The 17,125-nt window shown below is 37.6% G+C and overlaps 1 protein-coding gene across 1 annotated transcript in view; it reads left to right on the top strand.

Moving 5' to 3' along the window:
- The window catches only part of doc2b (double C2-like domains, beta), a 94,507-nt gene that overhangs the window by 33,226 nt on the left and 44,156 nt on the right, over nt 1-17,125 (top strand). Inside the window, exon 2 of the mRNA XM_067492432.1 lies at nt 14,507-14,586. Within this exon, the coding sequence (XP_067348533.1) occupies nt 14,507-14,586 (80 nt within the window). The remainder of the gene's footprint in view (nt 1-14,506; nt 14,587-17,125) is intronic.

The following is a 17,125-nucleotide window of genomic DNA, read 5'->3' as shown; positions in this document are numbered from 1 at the left end:
CTGGCAAACATGCTTTTGAAACCCAACCTCCATAGACCTCTGGTCAAGGTAAGTTAGATAAGTCTAGCATATAGATATTGGAGTGAAGATAATAATTCCCAGTAGATTTTTTTTTTATATAATAGGAGGATTATCATTCAGTAACCAGTATGCAGCTAACAAACCGTCTTTCAAATTCAGTGTATATCAGCTGCAACCAACAGAAACGTTTTAGAAAATCCAGCAGCAAAAGCAATTAGAGTTTATCATTTATGCCTTTGAATTCTACATTAGAAAAAAACTTCCATTGGCAAAAAAATGAAAGCTTTGCTTGTTTGTTTAACGATCTGCCTCTTAGTTCTACCAGGTGACCTCTTGGAGGAGGGTGGGTTATAAAAAAATAAAAAAGATTTAAAGAGCGTTATGTTACTGTATGTAAAATTGTCTAACCTATTGATACACTTTTGCTGTGAGATTTATTTTCTGTGATTTCTTTCGGCCTTTAGATAAATTATATAAAAGATAAAAACTGTTGTTATATAATGTATTTTGTGCCAACAACAAATTGGATTCAGTGGCATTTAACACTTAAACTGTATATTGACTACGGTGCTGCAGCCTGTTGCATCCAAATCTTTATGCACCAAAAGCATCCATACAAATGTTTATGGAAATCTCTTGGAACATCCATGAAAATTAATAAATGTAATATTTGTCTCAATATTGTTGTCAGGGACAAAACAATTTCTTTGTTCATCTCTTTGCAACTCTTGACCCATACTAGACTTAAATCATTCCACAAACAATGACCACATGCAGCCACTGCACTCTACATTTTCTAATACAATTGTTTCCAGGCAAATGTATATCCCTCTGCCACAACCACCCATTTATTTTCCCCTTGATATTAAATCAAGTCTAGCTCAATGTGGTAAGCTATTTGATGGGGATACAGAATTGTCTGCCCCATCCATTCTCCAGCTTGCCCAGTTCCTAGCAACCAACAAGATTAGACTGTCTGTTTCGCAGTGGTTTGGAAAGACCCAGAGTGCAGGCAGATACCATAATCACATCATACAGACTTAATGCATGCATGAAAGCACACCAGATAAACACATACACAAACCCAACCAAACACACACACTACTGATAACTCAGTTATTCAAAAGAAGATCTGGATATGGACACAATTCACTGAAATAATCATTTTCATAAAAAAAAAAAAACCTGTAAACCCCTGTAACAATTTACTTTACTCCTAAATTTATATATAATTTATGTGAAGTATAATCCAGCAATAAACAATTGTGTTTGGTCAACGTACAATTTTAGATAAGCCTTTTTTCAAATACAAAAATATTGCTAAGGTGAACCAGTTGGCCCCACCCTTCCTTTTTTCCCCTTTGTTGCAAAAGTGCAAAAGCTTAAAACCATAGAATTCCACCACATCACAACATAACACAACAGACAAACAGTCACAGGCAACGTTCTGTAATTTGTGGCTCTGTGAGTAGAGCATTATTTATTTTGCAGCGTCTGGGCAGGTGATTTACTGCTAAGGCCTAGTCACAACAGACAGCGGCACAGGGAAATTCATCATTTGGTTCCAAAGGTTTGTTTTCATGGGGAATTATAGAGGCAATCAGGTAGGGGGGATGTGTGAGGAAAAGCTGCTCAAACACTGATTAAAGTTAGCTTTATAATTAGTACTTGGACACATGTCTTACCCATCGGTCTGCATGATATTTTATGGCCTTTGTTGCCGTCCTTCTCCCTCAAACGTCAAGGTCTAACATTTTCTGTGCAAAATTATTCATTCATGCATCCATCCATAAACATTGGGATACATATTTACTGTTGAACAGGGTGCTAAGATGCTCAGTTTCCCTTCTCGCATTTATGTATTTTATTAAAAGTTATTATCAGTTCAATCTTAAAATGGATAAAGAACTTAACTTAAAACCAGACTGCTGGCTAGGTCAGTAGATTACTTAATCATGTTGCCTCTCACTAACATGTCGTTCTGTCTTAGCTCATTTTTTCCTGTGATTAATGGTTCATTAGCTGTGTGTAGGAAGCCTTAGTTCTTGAAGGCATGTTTTTGATGAAGGCCTATAAATGCAAATAAACTTGTAATTAAAACCACCATCCAGTCAAGTGAGTGTTCAGACGTAGGTTCCCATCAACAACCCTCGCAGATACTACATCAGGGAGCCTGTTGTTCAATGGGGCAGCCAGGGAAATGACAGGGCTCAGCAACATTCAACCTGAAGAAACTCCAAGCTGAGCCCAGGATGTTGTAGCTGCAGGGACAACACGGCATAATGGACAATGACACGGACAGCGATGGTGAGATAAAAAAACAAGGCAGAGACAAAGCAACGTAATGAAAGATTGATGGGAGTACTGTCGAATAAGCTGATACACCACTAGGTAAAAACACCGTGTGAAAAGTGCCTGACAGAGAAAGGACAGACAGCTGCGCACACACACACACACACACACACAAAGAAGATATATTCTGCAATGCAAAATACAAAGTCGACTTTTTTCTTTTTTTAAATATGTGTGATGTTTATGTTGGATTTAGTTTTTTGTTCTGCTTATATTTGGCAGGTGTTATATGTTATACATACTGTACAATAGTAAAATCTGTTCTGTGTTTCCTGAAACAGCTACAATAGACACAGTTAGAAAGAAACAAAAAACTCATCACATGAAGATTCTAGATGCATTTGTCCCTGATCCACACTGACAAGGCGCCTGCTCTTTGTTCTGCTCCTACTGTATCTGCACAGACCTTAGTTGTGGTGACACAATACGTATCTAGGCAGGTGCTTCACACTGGCTGTGCAGCACTGATCAGACATAAAGATTAGGCACTGAATCAATCAATCATGCAGTGCTCCAGCACACAGGCTTGGCCTGTCTGCACTCTAATGCATCTTTCTATAGTTAAGGCCTGGCCAGAAAATTGGCACGGTGGATGTCATTATTTGGCACCAGAGGTTTGGTTACACAGGGACTGTTTGCGAGACTAGTTAGCTGAACAGGTTAGTCAGCCTCAGTGACTTTTAAGCAGCTAATCCCTCTTTGTGGTGGTGTTTAGGCCAGCCTGAATTCTCTCTTTTGTTTGTTTCTTTGTTTTGTAATAATTATTTTGTATTATTAGTATAGTAGGAACGTGACAAATAACTACATAAGCAGCGTGTTATGATCTGATGCTCCTATCTGACAAAATCTGTGGCTTCCAAACCATTTAATTTGGGCACTTTTAAGAAAAGATCATTAATTGAATCAAAACAAGTACTTAATTTCTCTTAGCGATAATTTGTACTCCTGACTAAAGACTAACACAATTGACCATGGTGCAAAAAGATGATGTAAATGGCTGCATATGGAAGCACTATTTTATACCCTGACCACTATAGTAAAACGCCAACTCGGGGATATCAAATCAACCCACTGTTGTATAATGGCAAAATCATATTTTATTACACAAACTGTGAAGTATAAGGCATAAATTGTAATTTACGGAAACTAAGAATTTAGTTTGGATTTTTAAAAATTATCCTGTTATCACGAGAAAACAAAGATAATTATTCCGTTATCACTAGATATTGGCATGAAAAGGAAATTATAGCATGGCTTTTCTCAGCTTCCCCAAAGGTCAGTACAGTCTGTTTCAGTTCATCAGATGTGTAACAGTACTAGCATTTTAAAATGCACTGTACTGTTCGGTCAAGCCTTTCTTACTAAAACTGATGGCAATATCATCAGGTGTGTTAACACCTGACTGGAGCGTAAGATGTGAAATTACTGTGAACCAACTTTACTCTAAATATTTACAGTCTTGTCAAGGTGATTTTTGGTAGACAATCAGAGTTGTTCAAGTCTCTAAATCACAGTCACAGTCACAGTATGGCAGTATGTCTTTAGGCTCTACTGCAATGCCATTAAGCTTGAAAGCTAAATGTAAATCCAGTGTTGGCCCCACCTCTGGATGTGTCGTAAGAATAATCAATCGTTTATTTCCAACTGTATGTATGTTTGGCTTTGAAGTCAGTAGAAAAACTGTGGGCTTTTATTTTCGTTCTGCCATTTCATTTGACCTCAAACGGAAGACATTGCTAGGAGAGCTGAAGCACGCTATCATATTTTCCCTATAGCCAAATATACTTTTTGGTGATTTTCTTTATGTTAAGCTTCTCATTACACATTTTGACATCAAAGACTTGCCCACAACCTACAGTGAAAAACATAACAGACAAATGAATCATCCATCATCAGTATCTGCTGTGTTGCTCTGTAACGTCAGGAGCTATTTTGCTTTGAAATAGTTTCAACAGTTTTATACAGTATGGACTATGTAAAATCTTTTTATACCTACAGCATTTTATATACACATTACTCAACTCTGTAATGTCAACAGGGTGCTATTACAACCTAAAATGAAACTCATAGGATATGCTGGGTTCAGCAAACATACATTTTCTCAGACTACAAAAGGCAAAAACAGCTTGTGTGTGCTGGGTGTGATTTATTATCAAAGAGTCTATTTTGACAGAATTTCGTATCACAGGCGAGGGGGGAGAAAAGGAAAAGCACTCTTACTGTCTAATCCAATGGGCTGCAACAGTGAATGTACAGCAGAGTGGAAAAGATAACTTCTCTCTGGGAGTCTGCCAGCCACAACTCCCAATCACCTCCTTCCTTCATCTTTGTTCTCTCAAAAGTGTGAATAAAAATGCTGTTTGCCCAGTAGCTAAACAATGTTTTTTCTGTTGCAGCTTATGCTGGAACTTTGACTTTTAACTTAAAAGCATGATGGACTGTCTACTTGCCAACATAAGTGGATTAACATAGTGTGTGACAACAGTATCATAGACATGTTGTACAGGCTAGTGTCTTCAAAGTCACCTTTTGTTCTAGCAAGCCGAAAGACAACCTGTCGGCTTAATCCTCCTAAAGGAATTGCTAGTTAAATTTTATTGAAAGACTGAAATACAGAGAAAGGCACAAAAAGACAGTTGATTGTTTCCCCAACAGGTGTTAATTTTAACCATAGATAAAATCCAACCAACAAATAAAAAATCAAAAGGAAATGTGTCTTTATAACAGAATTTGACGGTTTTATGTATAGTAGAATAACATAAAATAAATCAGCCTTTGCAAGTTTAGACTTAATGGTTTTTTAAATGTTTATGTTGTCTTCCAAATTCATTATCCTCTTTAAGTGTAGTAATTTATTTGTAGTTATATTAGTGAATGTAGTACTTTGGCTGATCTCTAGACTACTGCCAGAACTCATAATTTTTTTTCTGCTGTAGAGGTAAAATGATTTATAAGAAGAAAATAAAAATAAAATATTTATTGATTAATCTGCTAAATTGCATCCACCCAGTGTGAATACCTCACTGGGCAAAAAATATGGCGTGCCAAAGGTTTATGATGTTCACGTTCACAAATTGAAAAATGATCCAATTTATAAAATGGGGACAGTGTCTTGTCTACCAAGGTCTTACTGAAAATCAGAACAAGAACATTGGCTGACAATTTGTAAAAATATTAGTCAACTGTATAAAAAATGTAAAGAGCTGTGTATTTTTAAAGGACCCAAATAAACAAAAAGATTTTATTAAGAAAAAGCTAACAAATGGAAATTCATTCCAGGAGGAGGACAGGAAAATGCACTAACTAGTGACTAACTGAGCAAACAAGAAAGAAGGATAAACCGAAGTCGGGGTGAGCATGTACTAATCAACTGATGAGAAACAGTAAACCATATAACTAAACAAACACGGATTAACACACTAGGATAGATGGGATACTAACACAGAGACTGGCAAACAAATTACTAAGCAAAGTGTTTAAACAGAAACGGAAAATCAAATCTCACCCTGGAAAGTGGATAAAACAAACAGGGACAAGTGGACAACCAAACCAAATGCTAAACAAGCTGACAGACGGGAATAATACAAAGGACGAGACCTAAATAGTAGGACAGAAACTAACAAACTGAGATAGACAGAACAACAAACAGGTTTCTTTAGAACTAACACGGAGCTCACTGTCCATGAACACAGGTGAGTGATAACAGACAAACTGGCAGTAAACTGGGGGGAGAGCCAAGTTTGAATGAACTGGGGAACAGGTGAGTAATCACAGCCGGCGAGACCAAAACACTAGAAACAGAAAGTGAGGCTGAGGTGCTACAAAATAAATGTCCGTGACAGGAAGCGGAGAGAGAAAAGAAAACAAAGAATCATGACAAAAATTGTTTAAAGCTGTAGTTCATTAGTTTCACATCCAATTTAAGAATGTTCAGGTATCATATAACATGTTTGTAACATATTTTGTGTGACCAGTGTTATGATTTTTCTTTACAACATTCATTATTACAACAGCATTATTAAAGTTTTTTAGGGGTATTTATGGGCACTCACAGCATGTGCTGAAGGTTAGGCAAAGACAGTCAGTCGCTTTACACAAGTGTTTGTTAGCATTCTAGACAGAAACAGTCTTTTTCTAACCTTCACCACAGAGCTTTTCATGCTTAAGCTTAACCACAAACTGGACTCTGGAGTCAGACTTGGATCTGTGATGTGACAGTTGTACACTTTGTATGCCCAGTATCCAACCTTCTCTTTCAGCTTGCTTTTAGTTAGTAAAATGTACGTGACGATGTCTCTTCAAAAACATAGCAACGTCTGCACTTTAGTGGCATAGGAACGTAATTTGTGGAGCTGAGGAGGCTCATGTTACTCATTGAGCAATGGCTGTTGCCTCTGCAACGCTGCTTGAGTGTCGAGCTTTCTTTAATACAGCTAATGATCAGTGGTTGTGAGCAAAGACTATAGATTGTGTGTGTTTCTAGCCTGAGTTGTGTTGATGCTTTGACTACAGACAGAGTACTGAGTGAATTTGTCTTTTTGCAGCATAGCTAGTGTAGAGTATGTGCACATTTTGGTGGCATGACATCACTGCCACTCATTAAGGAATAGCCGCTGTTTCCTCTGGCAAATCTAGCAGTAATTCTCTGTTGAGCTCATTTGAGCCTTTAGTTGCAAATTTCTTAACTATCGTCCATGTGCCCCGTGGTACTGCACTGATCTCACTCATCTTCTCACACACTCACAGCAGTCGGATCCTCCCACTCAGAGATTTTAATGCTTGTTAGGTTCACTTTCAGTGGCACTGGATCACACTATGGCAAGACATTTTTCATAAATAAAGACAAAATCTGAAATGATTGATTAAGTATCCTGGCAGCCAGTTTTACTTAGAGCTGTCAACATTTTAGAAAAATGTAGAAAGAACAATGTATCATAACGACAGGACAATTAAATTAAGTTTGCTTTTCACACTCTACTCAACTTTATGTTTCAAGTGTTCAATCAGTGTATAAAATCAACAGATTCATTAAAATGAGCAATCCAGCCTCAACTTGGACTTGGTTTCCAATCAAAGAAAGAGTATTTTGGATTTGTCTGATTTATTATAACAAGATATCCAGGATACTTTGGATAATTGGTACTATTATCAGCCTCTATCTAAATGCATAATTAGCTGACCTTTGTTACAAACTTGCCTGCAGCTAAAATCCATGTGAAGTATTGATGGTGCTGGGTCTGAGCTTTGTCAAAACAACAGAAAAGCAATTTTAGAAAAAAAGACAGATTAAACAAGTCTTTACAGAGGTACTGTGTGATGTATGACAAAAACAAAGGCAACGGGAAATTTCACCCTGAGAAAGACAATGTGATCCAGAAAATGAATTTTTTTAAAAAGGCAGGGATATTATTTGTAGGAGACAGAATGTGGACAGGGTTTTTCTTTTTTTCATCACCTTGTACAGCCACCCAGCCACTTCACCTCTGTCCTACAAAATTTTCACCAGTTTGCACAAAAAAAAGAATATGCACAACTAGTAGAAAAATGCTACTGTTTCCTCAACATAATTGATGCTACAGTACAGATGGTGTTAACACAGCTCGTGACTTGAGGTTAAACTGGCATGAGTCAGAGTATCCGTGGTTGTGTGCTTCCATGGTCTGTATACAGTGAAGCGACGTAAGACGAAGAGCTGATACCTAGAGATTTGGCAATGGATGCGAAGTGAGACAGGAGACTTACAGGTTGACAGAGTTATTACTCCAAAAGGTGTGTGGTGATACATCCAGAGGTAACGGTACATTCAGTATTTGGATCAGAGAACATTACAAATTCAGCCATATAATTTATCTTCTGTAGACAGAAACCCTTCTGCTAGCTTTTTAGCTTAATGAAGAACATTGAAGTTTCCCACAGCGCTGTGAGGAAATAACCATTTAAATATTTTGTATACAGTCTGTAACACTGCTGTCTCATTTTGTTTTCCTAAAGTGATAGTTGGCAAAGATTGGACTTAATTATGTAAAAGGGACATGTAGACACTGTTCAAACACTGCATGATGATTAAGAAAGGAGCCTCAGTGGTGCAGGTCATTTATTATCCTCACAGTAGTGGCAGCACTAGTAGTAGTAGTAGATTTAACAAACAAGTGGATGAGAATAAAAACAACATACATTCTATGGTGTATTATTGTACCTCTGTGGCGAATAGAAGGCAATAAGGTCTTTAAAGAATAGGATGTAAATGCTATATATATGTAAATGCTTATATAGCACTTTTATCCAAAGCGCTTTACAATGTTGATTCCTGTTCACCCATTCACACACACACTCACACACACGACAGAGAATGTCATGCACGGTGCTCACCTGACCCACCGGGAGCAACTTGGGGTTCAGTGTCTTGTCTAAGTACACTTCGACATGTAGCCGGGATGTGGTCCATTGTCAACTGCCTTACCAACGGAGCTACAGTCGCCCCATCTGTGAGGAGGTGTAATGGGGTTCAGAGTTAAAACAAGTCAATTTTCTGCAGACTTTCAGTTCCGTGGCTTGGATTTTCATACAACTTTGTCAGTTCAAAAATTTGAACAAAGGGTGAGAAACAGCATTAGAAGTTTACTAGTTTGCTGATTAAAATATTTCTGCTCTTAAAGAAAGTACTGGGGAAGCTAATAATTAGGCTTTGTAGGAAACTAATGATATAAACTGCAAATGTTAGTGCTTTTCTTTAACGTCAGAAACATTCTGTTTATTGGCATTTTGCATTAAGAGTATTACTTATACTTTTCCATATTGATGACAGCACAGGTTTACATGATTTATGTGGTATGGTATGCTCTATAAAACTGAATATATATAAAATATATATGTACAATACCATACAATATCAAATTAATTAATTAAAACATGATCTTTAACACTGAGATACATAAAACTGATGCTAATATAGACATAACACAGGCAGTAATACAATCATAGATTCAAATTTGCTATCTGGCTCTGCCTGGCTGGGTTTACTCCAGGTGCTCTGGTTACTAGGGGTGATCCTAGACCCTGGGGGGAGCCAGCAAAGAAGCCCATTTAGGCCTCCCAATAGCAAGAAGAGGCCCCAGTTTTTGTTTTGGGGGTTTTTTTGGCAATGGCTGTGCACTGTAAGGTGCCTTTATGCAAGTTGTAGTTACCAATATACCAACTGAAGTAGCCATTGGGGGGGCCCTCTTTTCCAAAATTTGATCGGCTCCCGATTCCCCCCCCCCCCCCCCCCGCATCAAGTTTGTTTGACAGTAAAATTGAATATGGTAGTATGTAAAATGTAATTATGCCAGAATGGTAAATGTATTATGCTGCTAGTATAAGGAAGCACAGGAGACGCAATTAATATGCCTGTTGACTCAGGAAACACAATTATATTTGCTTACATCTGTGAAGGTGGCTTTGTTTATCACGCCTCGTAGTTACAACCTTGAATAAAAAGAATAGATAGCAATAGGAAATAATAAAACATGGTCCAGAATCACAACACAGTTCATAAGACACCACAAGTCAGAATCCTATTTTACCCTTCATCAGACATGAAATCAGCTCTGTGATCAAAAGCACGACAAATAATGTCTTTTAAAGAACCTGCCATTCCTTGTGATGTTTTCTGCTGGCTGCACATAATGGGATGCTGAAGCAAAGCCGGCAATCTACAGTAACTGTTCGTTCAACCACTACATAAGCAGACAAATTAACACGTGGGCAATTTGTTCCTTTACTACAGTAGTGTAAGGTGCCTGGTGAGATTTGCATAAACTGCACTGTACACTGTAAGTTTATACCAACTGTTTCATTTTTAGATTTTATTAGTCATCTAGCAAGTGAATCTCCAAACATTTGCCTGTATTACAATCTAATTACATTGTCCTGATGAATCAGTGTACAGACACTGCTGGACCATTTAGGCTGCAAGATGTTCAACATTTCTTGCCGAGCGGTAGATAAAAAACTAGTAAATATGATTGTTGACCTTCAAGAAGCATTCCTGCTGGTTATAGCAGGCATTTTAACACCAATGTCATGACCTCTGATATTTAGAGAATGTGAAGCTGACGTCACACCATGTTAACTGCTGCCAACTGTTGGGGGACTTGTGAGGATTCCCCTGTGTTTTTGGTTGGGGGTTGGAGCTGTGTTCTGATTTTGTCGCGATTGTGAAAAGTGTCGCTTTTCTGATCGGACTAGTGCAGCAGACAGCAGCAGACCACTTCATCTTTATCTTTCCCTTTCCATCAAATTTGAAAATTTTTTTGTACCATAAAAGATATGAAGTAACCCATTTTAACCATTGTAGCATGCACAGAAAAATAGACTGCATTGATTATAAGATGCTGCCCCTGTCCCCCAACAGTTACAGACAGTAACAGTCACATTCTCTGGGGTTAAGTGTGACACACATGAGAAACTCCCAGGTCAAACAAATTATTTTGTTGTCCTACCTTTTCTGGATGTACACACTTGTTAGCCATAGCAAATCAGTAGGTGTAGCTGAGGGCCAAAAACTGTTAGGTTGCTAAACAATGCTAAAACCAAACTAAATTAAAACTAAAGTGAATCCACAATACAAAGTTATTTATTAGAATTTATCAATTATTTTACATTTGTTTAGGGCATGCTCATTTGTTTTATTAAGTTTGCAGGATGCATTGCATTGCACCAAGTCTATGCAATTTGACTTGAAGCTACTGTAGTACGAATAGCACCCTAATTACACTTTCACTCCACCTGAATGAGCTCAAAAAGTAAGTGACGGTGGTTTTCACAGTGTGTTCCAGCAGACGCTTTGCTCAGCAGCTGCCTGTTGAGCAGCATTCAAAGTCAAAGAAAGATTTGCTTAACTGTAGTCAATTCATTTCACATCTCTGAATGAATATTTTTGCACAGAGAAAGTCAAAGGTGTGTGTGTGTGTGTGTGTTTGTGTATCAGAGATACAATGTACAGCATTACACTGTAGCATGAACCTGGTTCTCTGCTGGGAGGTGACTGTCTGGTCAGCCTCCCTCAGTGGGAATTGCCTGTGCAGTTTTTTTCCTGGGGGAAAGTAATGGAGCTGGTGTGGTGTGGCTTCACTGAGCATTGTGGTGGCCACTCTGACAGCAGTCATCACTCAGAAAACCTCTTGTTCCTGTCAGCTGCGTCTCCTCCATTAGATCTTTTAACAGTATAATGGCTGAGAAAGTGGACTATTACTATAAAAAGCCCCCATCACATGCAACAAATACTCACATCAAACACAAATGTGTGAATGTGTAATTTAAGCTGTTTCACTTCCCTTCACCTTTTCAAAGTAGTGGACGCCATTTTTCCCAAAGCCTTTTCAGTGCTTGTTTTTAGATCAGATATGTAATGACAGGTCAATTGATGCGTCTGTATTTAATCCGAGCCAAGACTTACTTCAGAATTTGTTCAGGTTAATGTAACCTTGAGTTTACTGTGCAATAGACGCTACTACTGCTACTCACTGTAGGATGTGGAGCTTTCCAACAGGCTTTTCAACTCACTTCTTTTTTTTAACTTTTAGTAAATCAACTCATAAAGAAGACTAGAAACTAAACGGATGCATATATTTAACTTTCATTTTTTGGTGGCTAATCAGAAAATCTGAAATAACTATTTCAAGGATTGAAAGTTGTAAACAAATTGACTAATTGGTTTATAGACATTCTGAACTATGTGATACACATTGTACAAACGAATTTGAATCAATGGCCTGCCCAACAAATGTTTCACCTTTAGATGTTCATGTCACCGCACAGGTTCAATTTATGATTTCCAAAAGGTGGTAAATGTGCCGCCTTCGTGATGTTGCTTCAAGCAATAACTGGGATAATGGGAAGTGAATTCCCTCAACACATGAATAACACATCAGGAAAATTATTTGTGCAAGAAATGATGACATTGTACACATTTTAACAACTTTACTTCCCCTGGAGGAAAAAAAAAATCACATCATCTTTGATTTTCTCTTTTGATAAGAGTTATTTTTATTACAAAAATCTTGCTATCAACACTGTTAAATAGCCACTTATAATTGATTTAGACCTACCACCTTTTTCCAGCGAGACACAGAAATCAGGCTGCACAGCAAGACTGGAATCTGACTGTGCTCCTGAATAAAGGACGTTTCTTTATTAAACTGCTATAGGGTTCCCAGCACTGTTGCACCTTATTGGGCTGCACCCGACAGCTATCCAGATGGCTCGTGCATCTGCAGTGAAAAATAGTTATAAGGTAGCATAAAATTGAATCTTACTCGTGCCCTAAATACAGATTTTAAAAATGGCAATGTTACAGTAAATTAAATAGTAATGTTGAGAAGTAGATCATAGCAGAACAAAGTATTTGTTGTTTGTTTCTCCTTAAATGCTTTTCTTAAGAATACTTCTGTTTATCATTCCTACATCAGTGTAAAAAAAACACATCTAATTAAACCTGTCAATTTCTTTTTAATGGGCAGGCGTGACACTCTATTTTACCCTTACCCATGCACAAAGACCCCGAGATACTTCCACTCCCTCTATTTGGGCAACAATTCATTACAAACTCGAAGAGAGCAATCTAATGTTTTCTTGCCAGAACCAACACCTAGAATTCCTTTTAACCTGATGATTATGCAGGAGGTCACCAAAACCATTATTCTCTGGGTAGCATTCATCTCCAAATTGCTGAAATCTGCCCAGCAGTTAAGACATTTTACTGTGGAGCTACTGCAACAGCCTTAGCTACGTACATCCTTAGTTCTTGCTGTTAGCAAGGCAAAAAGTCATTAGCCATGCTGCACTAACACATGTCTCTAGTTTTTCAAAGCATATCTGGTTTTAGGCTTAGGTTAAGTTGTGATCTACAGCCAGGGTCATCACTGGCCAGGGATTATGATTGGCTCAGGCAGGCTAAGGTAAAGTTCTCCATCAATCCATTATCTTAACCACTTATCCTGTTCTTGGTTGCGTGGGTGGGGGGCCTGGTGCCTTGGCAGGGTAACCCCTGGACAGGTCGCCAGTCTATCCCAGGGCACGTGGCAAAGTGCATTTTAAACTGTCACCTTGGCAACCAAACAACAAGGTATTATAAAACAATAACAACACAATAATTAATCATGTACCAGAACATCAGCAAACTGGGAGGCAAACTAAAGTGTGTACTGGAGGTGAATGAGTGAAACAGGTTCAGTCATTGTTAATGAGCTCAGCTTTCCCTGGAGAAACATTTATTCGCTGCTGTTCAGCAGACTCTGGGCTACACTGATCACAAATAGATACTTAATTTCAAATTTAACGCTGTGGAAGTTTGCCAACTATTGACACTGTGTCTTTTTAAGGGACACTAACTTTGATGGAGGTCCTAGTTATCTCCATCCCATCCTTAGAATTTAAGAATTAGCTTTACATAGCACATTCCGTTCATTCAAGCCAAAACTTTCTAGGTTTACAAAGGAAAACAGAATCTGAGAGTTTCTTGTCCCTTCTAATTTGAAATAAGAAAAATGATGACATAAGGGATTTTAGTTCACAGACACATGACCCATGTTTAAAAAATCAAGTGAAAGCTTAGTTTCTAAAAGAATACTTAAATATAAACGATGTCTTAATTTAGTCAGTTTATGTATTGTAATGATGGAGCTGCTCATCTTAAAGGTGCAATTTGGTGGCAAATAGACCTGCTTACAGTTCTTGTAGGTGTTTTCCCTTTCATCCAAAAGGCTTCATAAGGTTGTTTTCTACCTTGTGTCAGAATTAATGCCTCAGTATTGTCAGCTTAGAGCAGGACAACATATTTCCAGATTTGTGCCGGTTCTCCTGATGCCTACTATGATGCACCCAACAGATTGAGAAACATTCTGATGGAAATTCCCTTCACCATTTTTACTTTGTAAATATCAATTTCTTGTGTGTTTATTTTGATTTGGATTATTTGGGTTATAATTACTTGTCACTGCTAATAACACAGTGAGATTTCCCATTAGTGCTGTTTGGAGGGAGGCAGCACTGGAGCTCTTCTCTCCCAAGTGAGGGTGTTGAGTGCCACCAAGACGTCTTTTTCAGCAAGTAATTTTCCTCTCTCTCTCTCTCTCTCTCTCTCCTTTCTTTACAGCTACATTGGGCACTTTGGAATTCAGTTTGCAGTATGACCAGGAGAACAATGCACTGCACTGCACCATTAACAAAGCCAAGGTGAGCAACTGCAACGATGATGATGACAACAATTACATGTTTTGTTCAACATTTAAGTTCACATTACAATGATTAATCTGAATAATTGTTTTTTTTTTCTTTGAAAGACATTTAATCATGAATAGATTGTACAAACAACACCTCGTAACAAAGCAATAAAGAGCAGAACAATAGAAATGTTTCTATTATTTTTTTTTTTATTTAAAGATGAATATTTTTGTAGCAGCCTAATCATGTCAACCTACACATACTGGCAAAAAGGCAATTGAATAGCAACACATCCCACTGTTCTCTGTGAGGGAGATATTTACATCTATTTTCATCTCAGAAGACAATAATTATTTCTCAAGCATATTGCAAACAAACAGAGAGAATGTGGACCCAAGCAATGTGGATTCTAAGACAAAATCTGTAGGTTTTATATGAATCTGGAAACCTGGAAAAGTGGACAGCGATAACTGAACCAAGTCAGACTTTCAAAAAAAAAAAAAAGATCCAATAAGCAATGCATACTATATGACTCCATGTTTCCTGTGATGGGAAGAAGAGGTGGTTCTTATAGCCATGGCAGCCGTCAGCAGCTATAACTCTTCCTATCTGTCTGCTTGAAAAGAGGAGCCAGTCTTGGCAGGAGTGTTGGACGGCAAAGCAGGCAGCAGGCCATCTTGATTTATGGTGGTTATTTCCTATACTGTTCTGCCCCTGGACTTCAGCTGCTGCCTAGCCAAGCAAAATGCCTTTTCTCTCTTGGAAATTGCATATACCAATTTTCATGATTTACTTTGTTTACTAAATCCATTATTGCTCTTTCTAACCATGAGATTTTGTTGCTGTTTCTGCCAACCCTGCAGTTGCTTGACTGGAACTGACGTACTTCTGTTGAACATTTAAATAATGAGATCCTATTGATATTTGTTCACTGATGAATGGGATAAAGTTAAACACTGACTTCTGGGGAGAGTTGGCATTTAACAGCATTAACTCACCATTTTAACTCACCAGTTAAAAATAGTCTCCTCTTGACTGTATATGCCGTTATCTGAGCGGTTTACTTGATGTAAACTTCATCTTTGACAAAATAGACTAAATCCTGAGTGACACACATCCCTAATGAGACCATTTCAACCACCTCTGCTATAGCTAAAAATCATGAAAACCAATAAAAATTGGTTATGGGCAATTTAATGACCATGTGTCCCTTTTAAAACATGTCATTAAAACTAATTTGTACAGGACCTCTTAGCTTTTGCCTTTAAATAACTACATGTTTTTTTATGTTCAATTTCATTGACTGTGTGTTCTGATGATTACTGGATAGGACCCATTTTGACCGTGCTATGCTGAAAGCACACACAAGTTGAGTTCTCCAGCTTGATCCATCTGAGAGAAATCTTTTCTGCATCTTACTGCATCTTAACAGAGAGAAACCTTTTCTGCATCTTACTGCATCTTAACAGACAGAAACCTTTTCTGCATCTTACTGCATCTTAACACAGAGAAACCTTTTCTCATTCTTACTGCATCTTAACAGAGAGAAACCTTTCTGTATCTTACTGTATATATTTTAATGTGTCTCGGGCCCATAATTCCCCCTTTATTCACCCATCCATCAATTAAGCTGCCAATCAGGTTGTCAGCATTTTTATTTTTTCTCCTTTTTCTTTCTGCTCTATTATTACGAAGCTAATGATACACTATTTTCAGTTGCTTTGTGTATTTTATTTTTTAGTTATTTGGATGTTTTTAAAAGAAGGGATGAATAATTTACTGTTCCTTTATTATCGTAGACAAAAATAACAAAAGCCAGACTGAAATACGAAGGCACTATGTTGCCTACTGTACAGTAATTTCCAAATAAGTCACCCATTAATGTTTAATGTTGAACGAACTGGATGGTGGTAAAATCTCTTTTCATTTTTATTGTGTCTTACTAATGCATTTGACATACTGAATTTCCAATTGAAATTGGATGCTGTGGTGACGACTGCTTATTGTGGACTCTCATTTGCACTATTTAACTATCAACCTAGTCTCACATCAACTTGAACACAGTGACTCTCTGAACACACTGACTACTGCTCATTTCATGTACATAAGTATTGCCCGAAGCAGAACATGATGTTTCAAATGACACACTGCAATGTTAACAGTTGAAGTTGTGGAGACTTGTTCTCCTCTAAAGCATGGCTTGAAAGACCTTTAGATAAACTACAAAATATTGTATGTTGTTGGTTCACATTCACAGCAACACACTGTTTCCCTGAACCAGCACCAAATTAACAGGACAACAAGACAGTTTCGAAATTTTTAATTTAACCAGAGCTTACACTAGGTCTATGGTTAAGGGATTTCAATAAAATTAAAAGTTGCACATTTACACTATTGTTCAATGTAATAGATTCATATTTTTACTTTTATAGTAGATATTGTTTTCACTAGGAAAATGCTGTGGTAGAATTTCTTAAAGGTATGTACATGAAGTACTATATTGTACATGCTGTGCAATCTAGAAAAACTCAACCTTTGTAATGGGTAACAC

Source organism: Channa argus, chromosome 22, assembly GCF_033026475.1.
Source record: "Channa argus isolate prfri chromosome 22, Channa argus male v1.0, whole genome shotgun sequence".
NCBI classification, from domain to species: Eukaryota; Metazoa; Chordata; class Actinopteri; order Anabantiformes; family Channidae; genus Channa; species Channa argus.
Note: the sequence above shows the minus strand (reverse complement) of the source record. Positions and strands in the feature narration are given on the sequence as shown.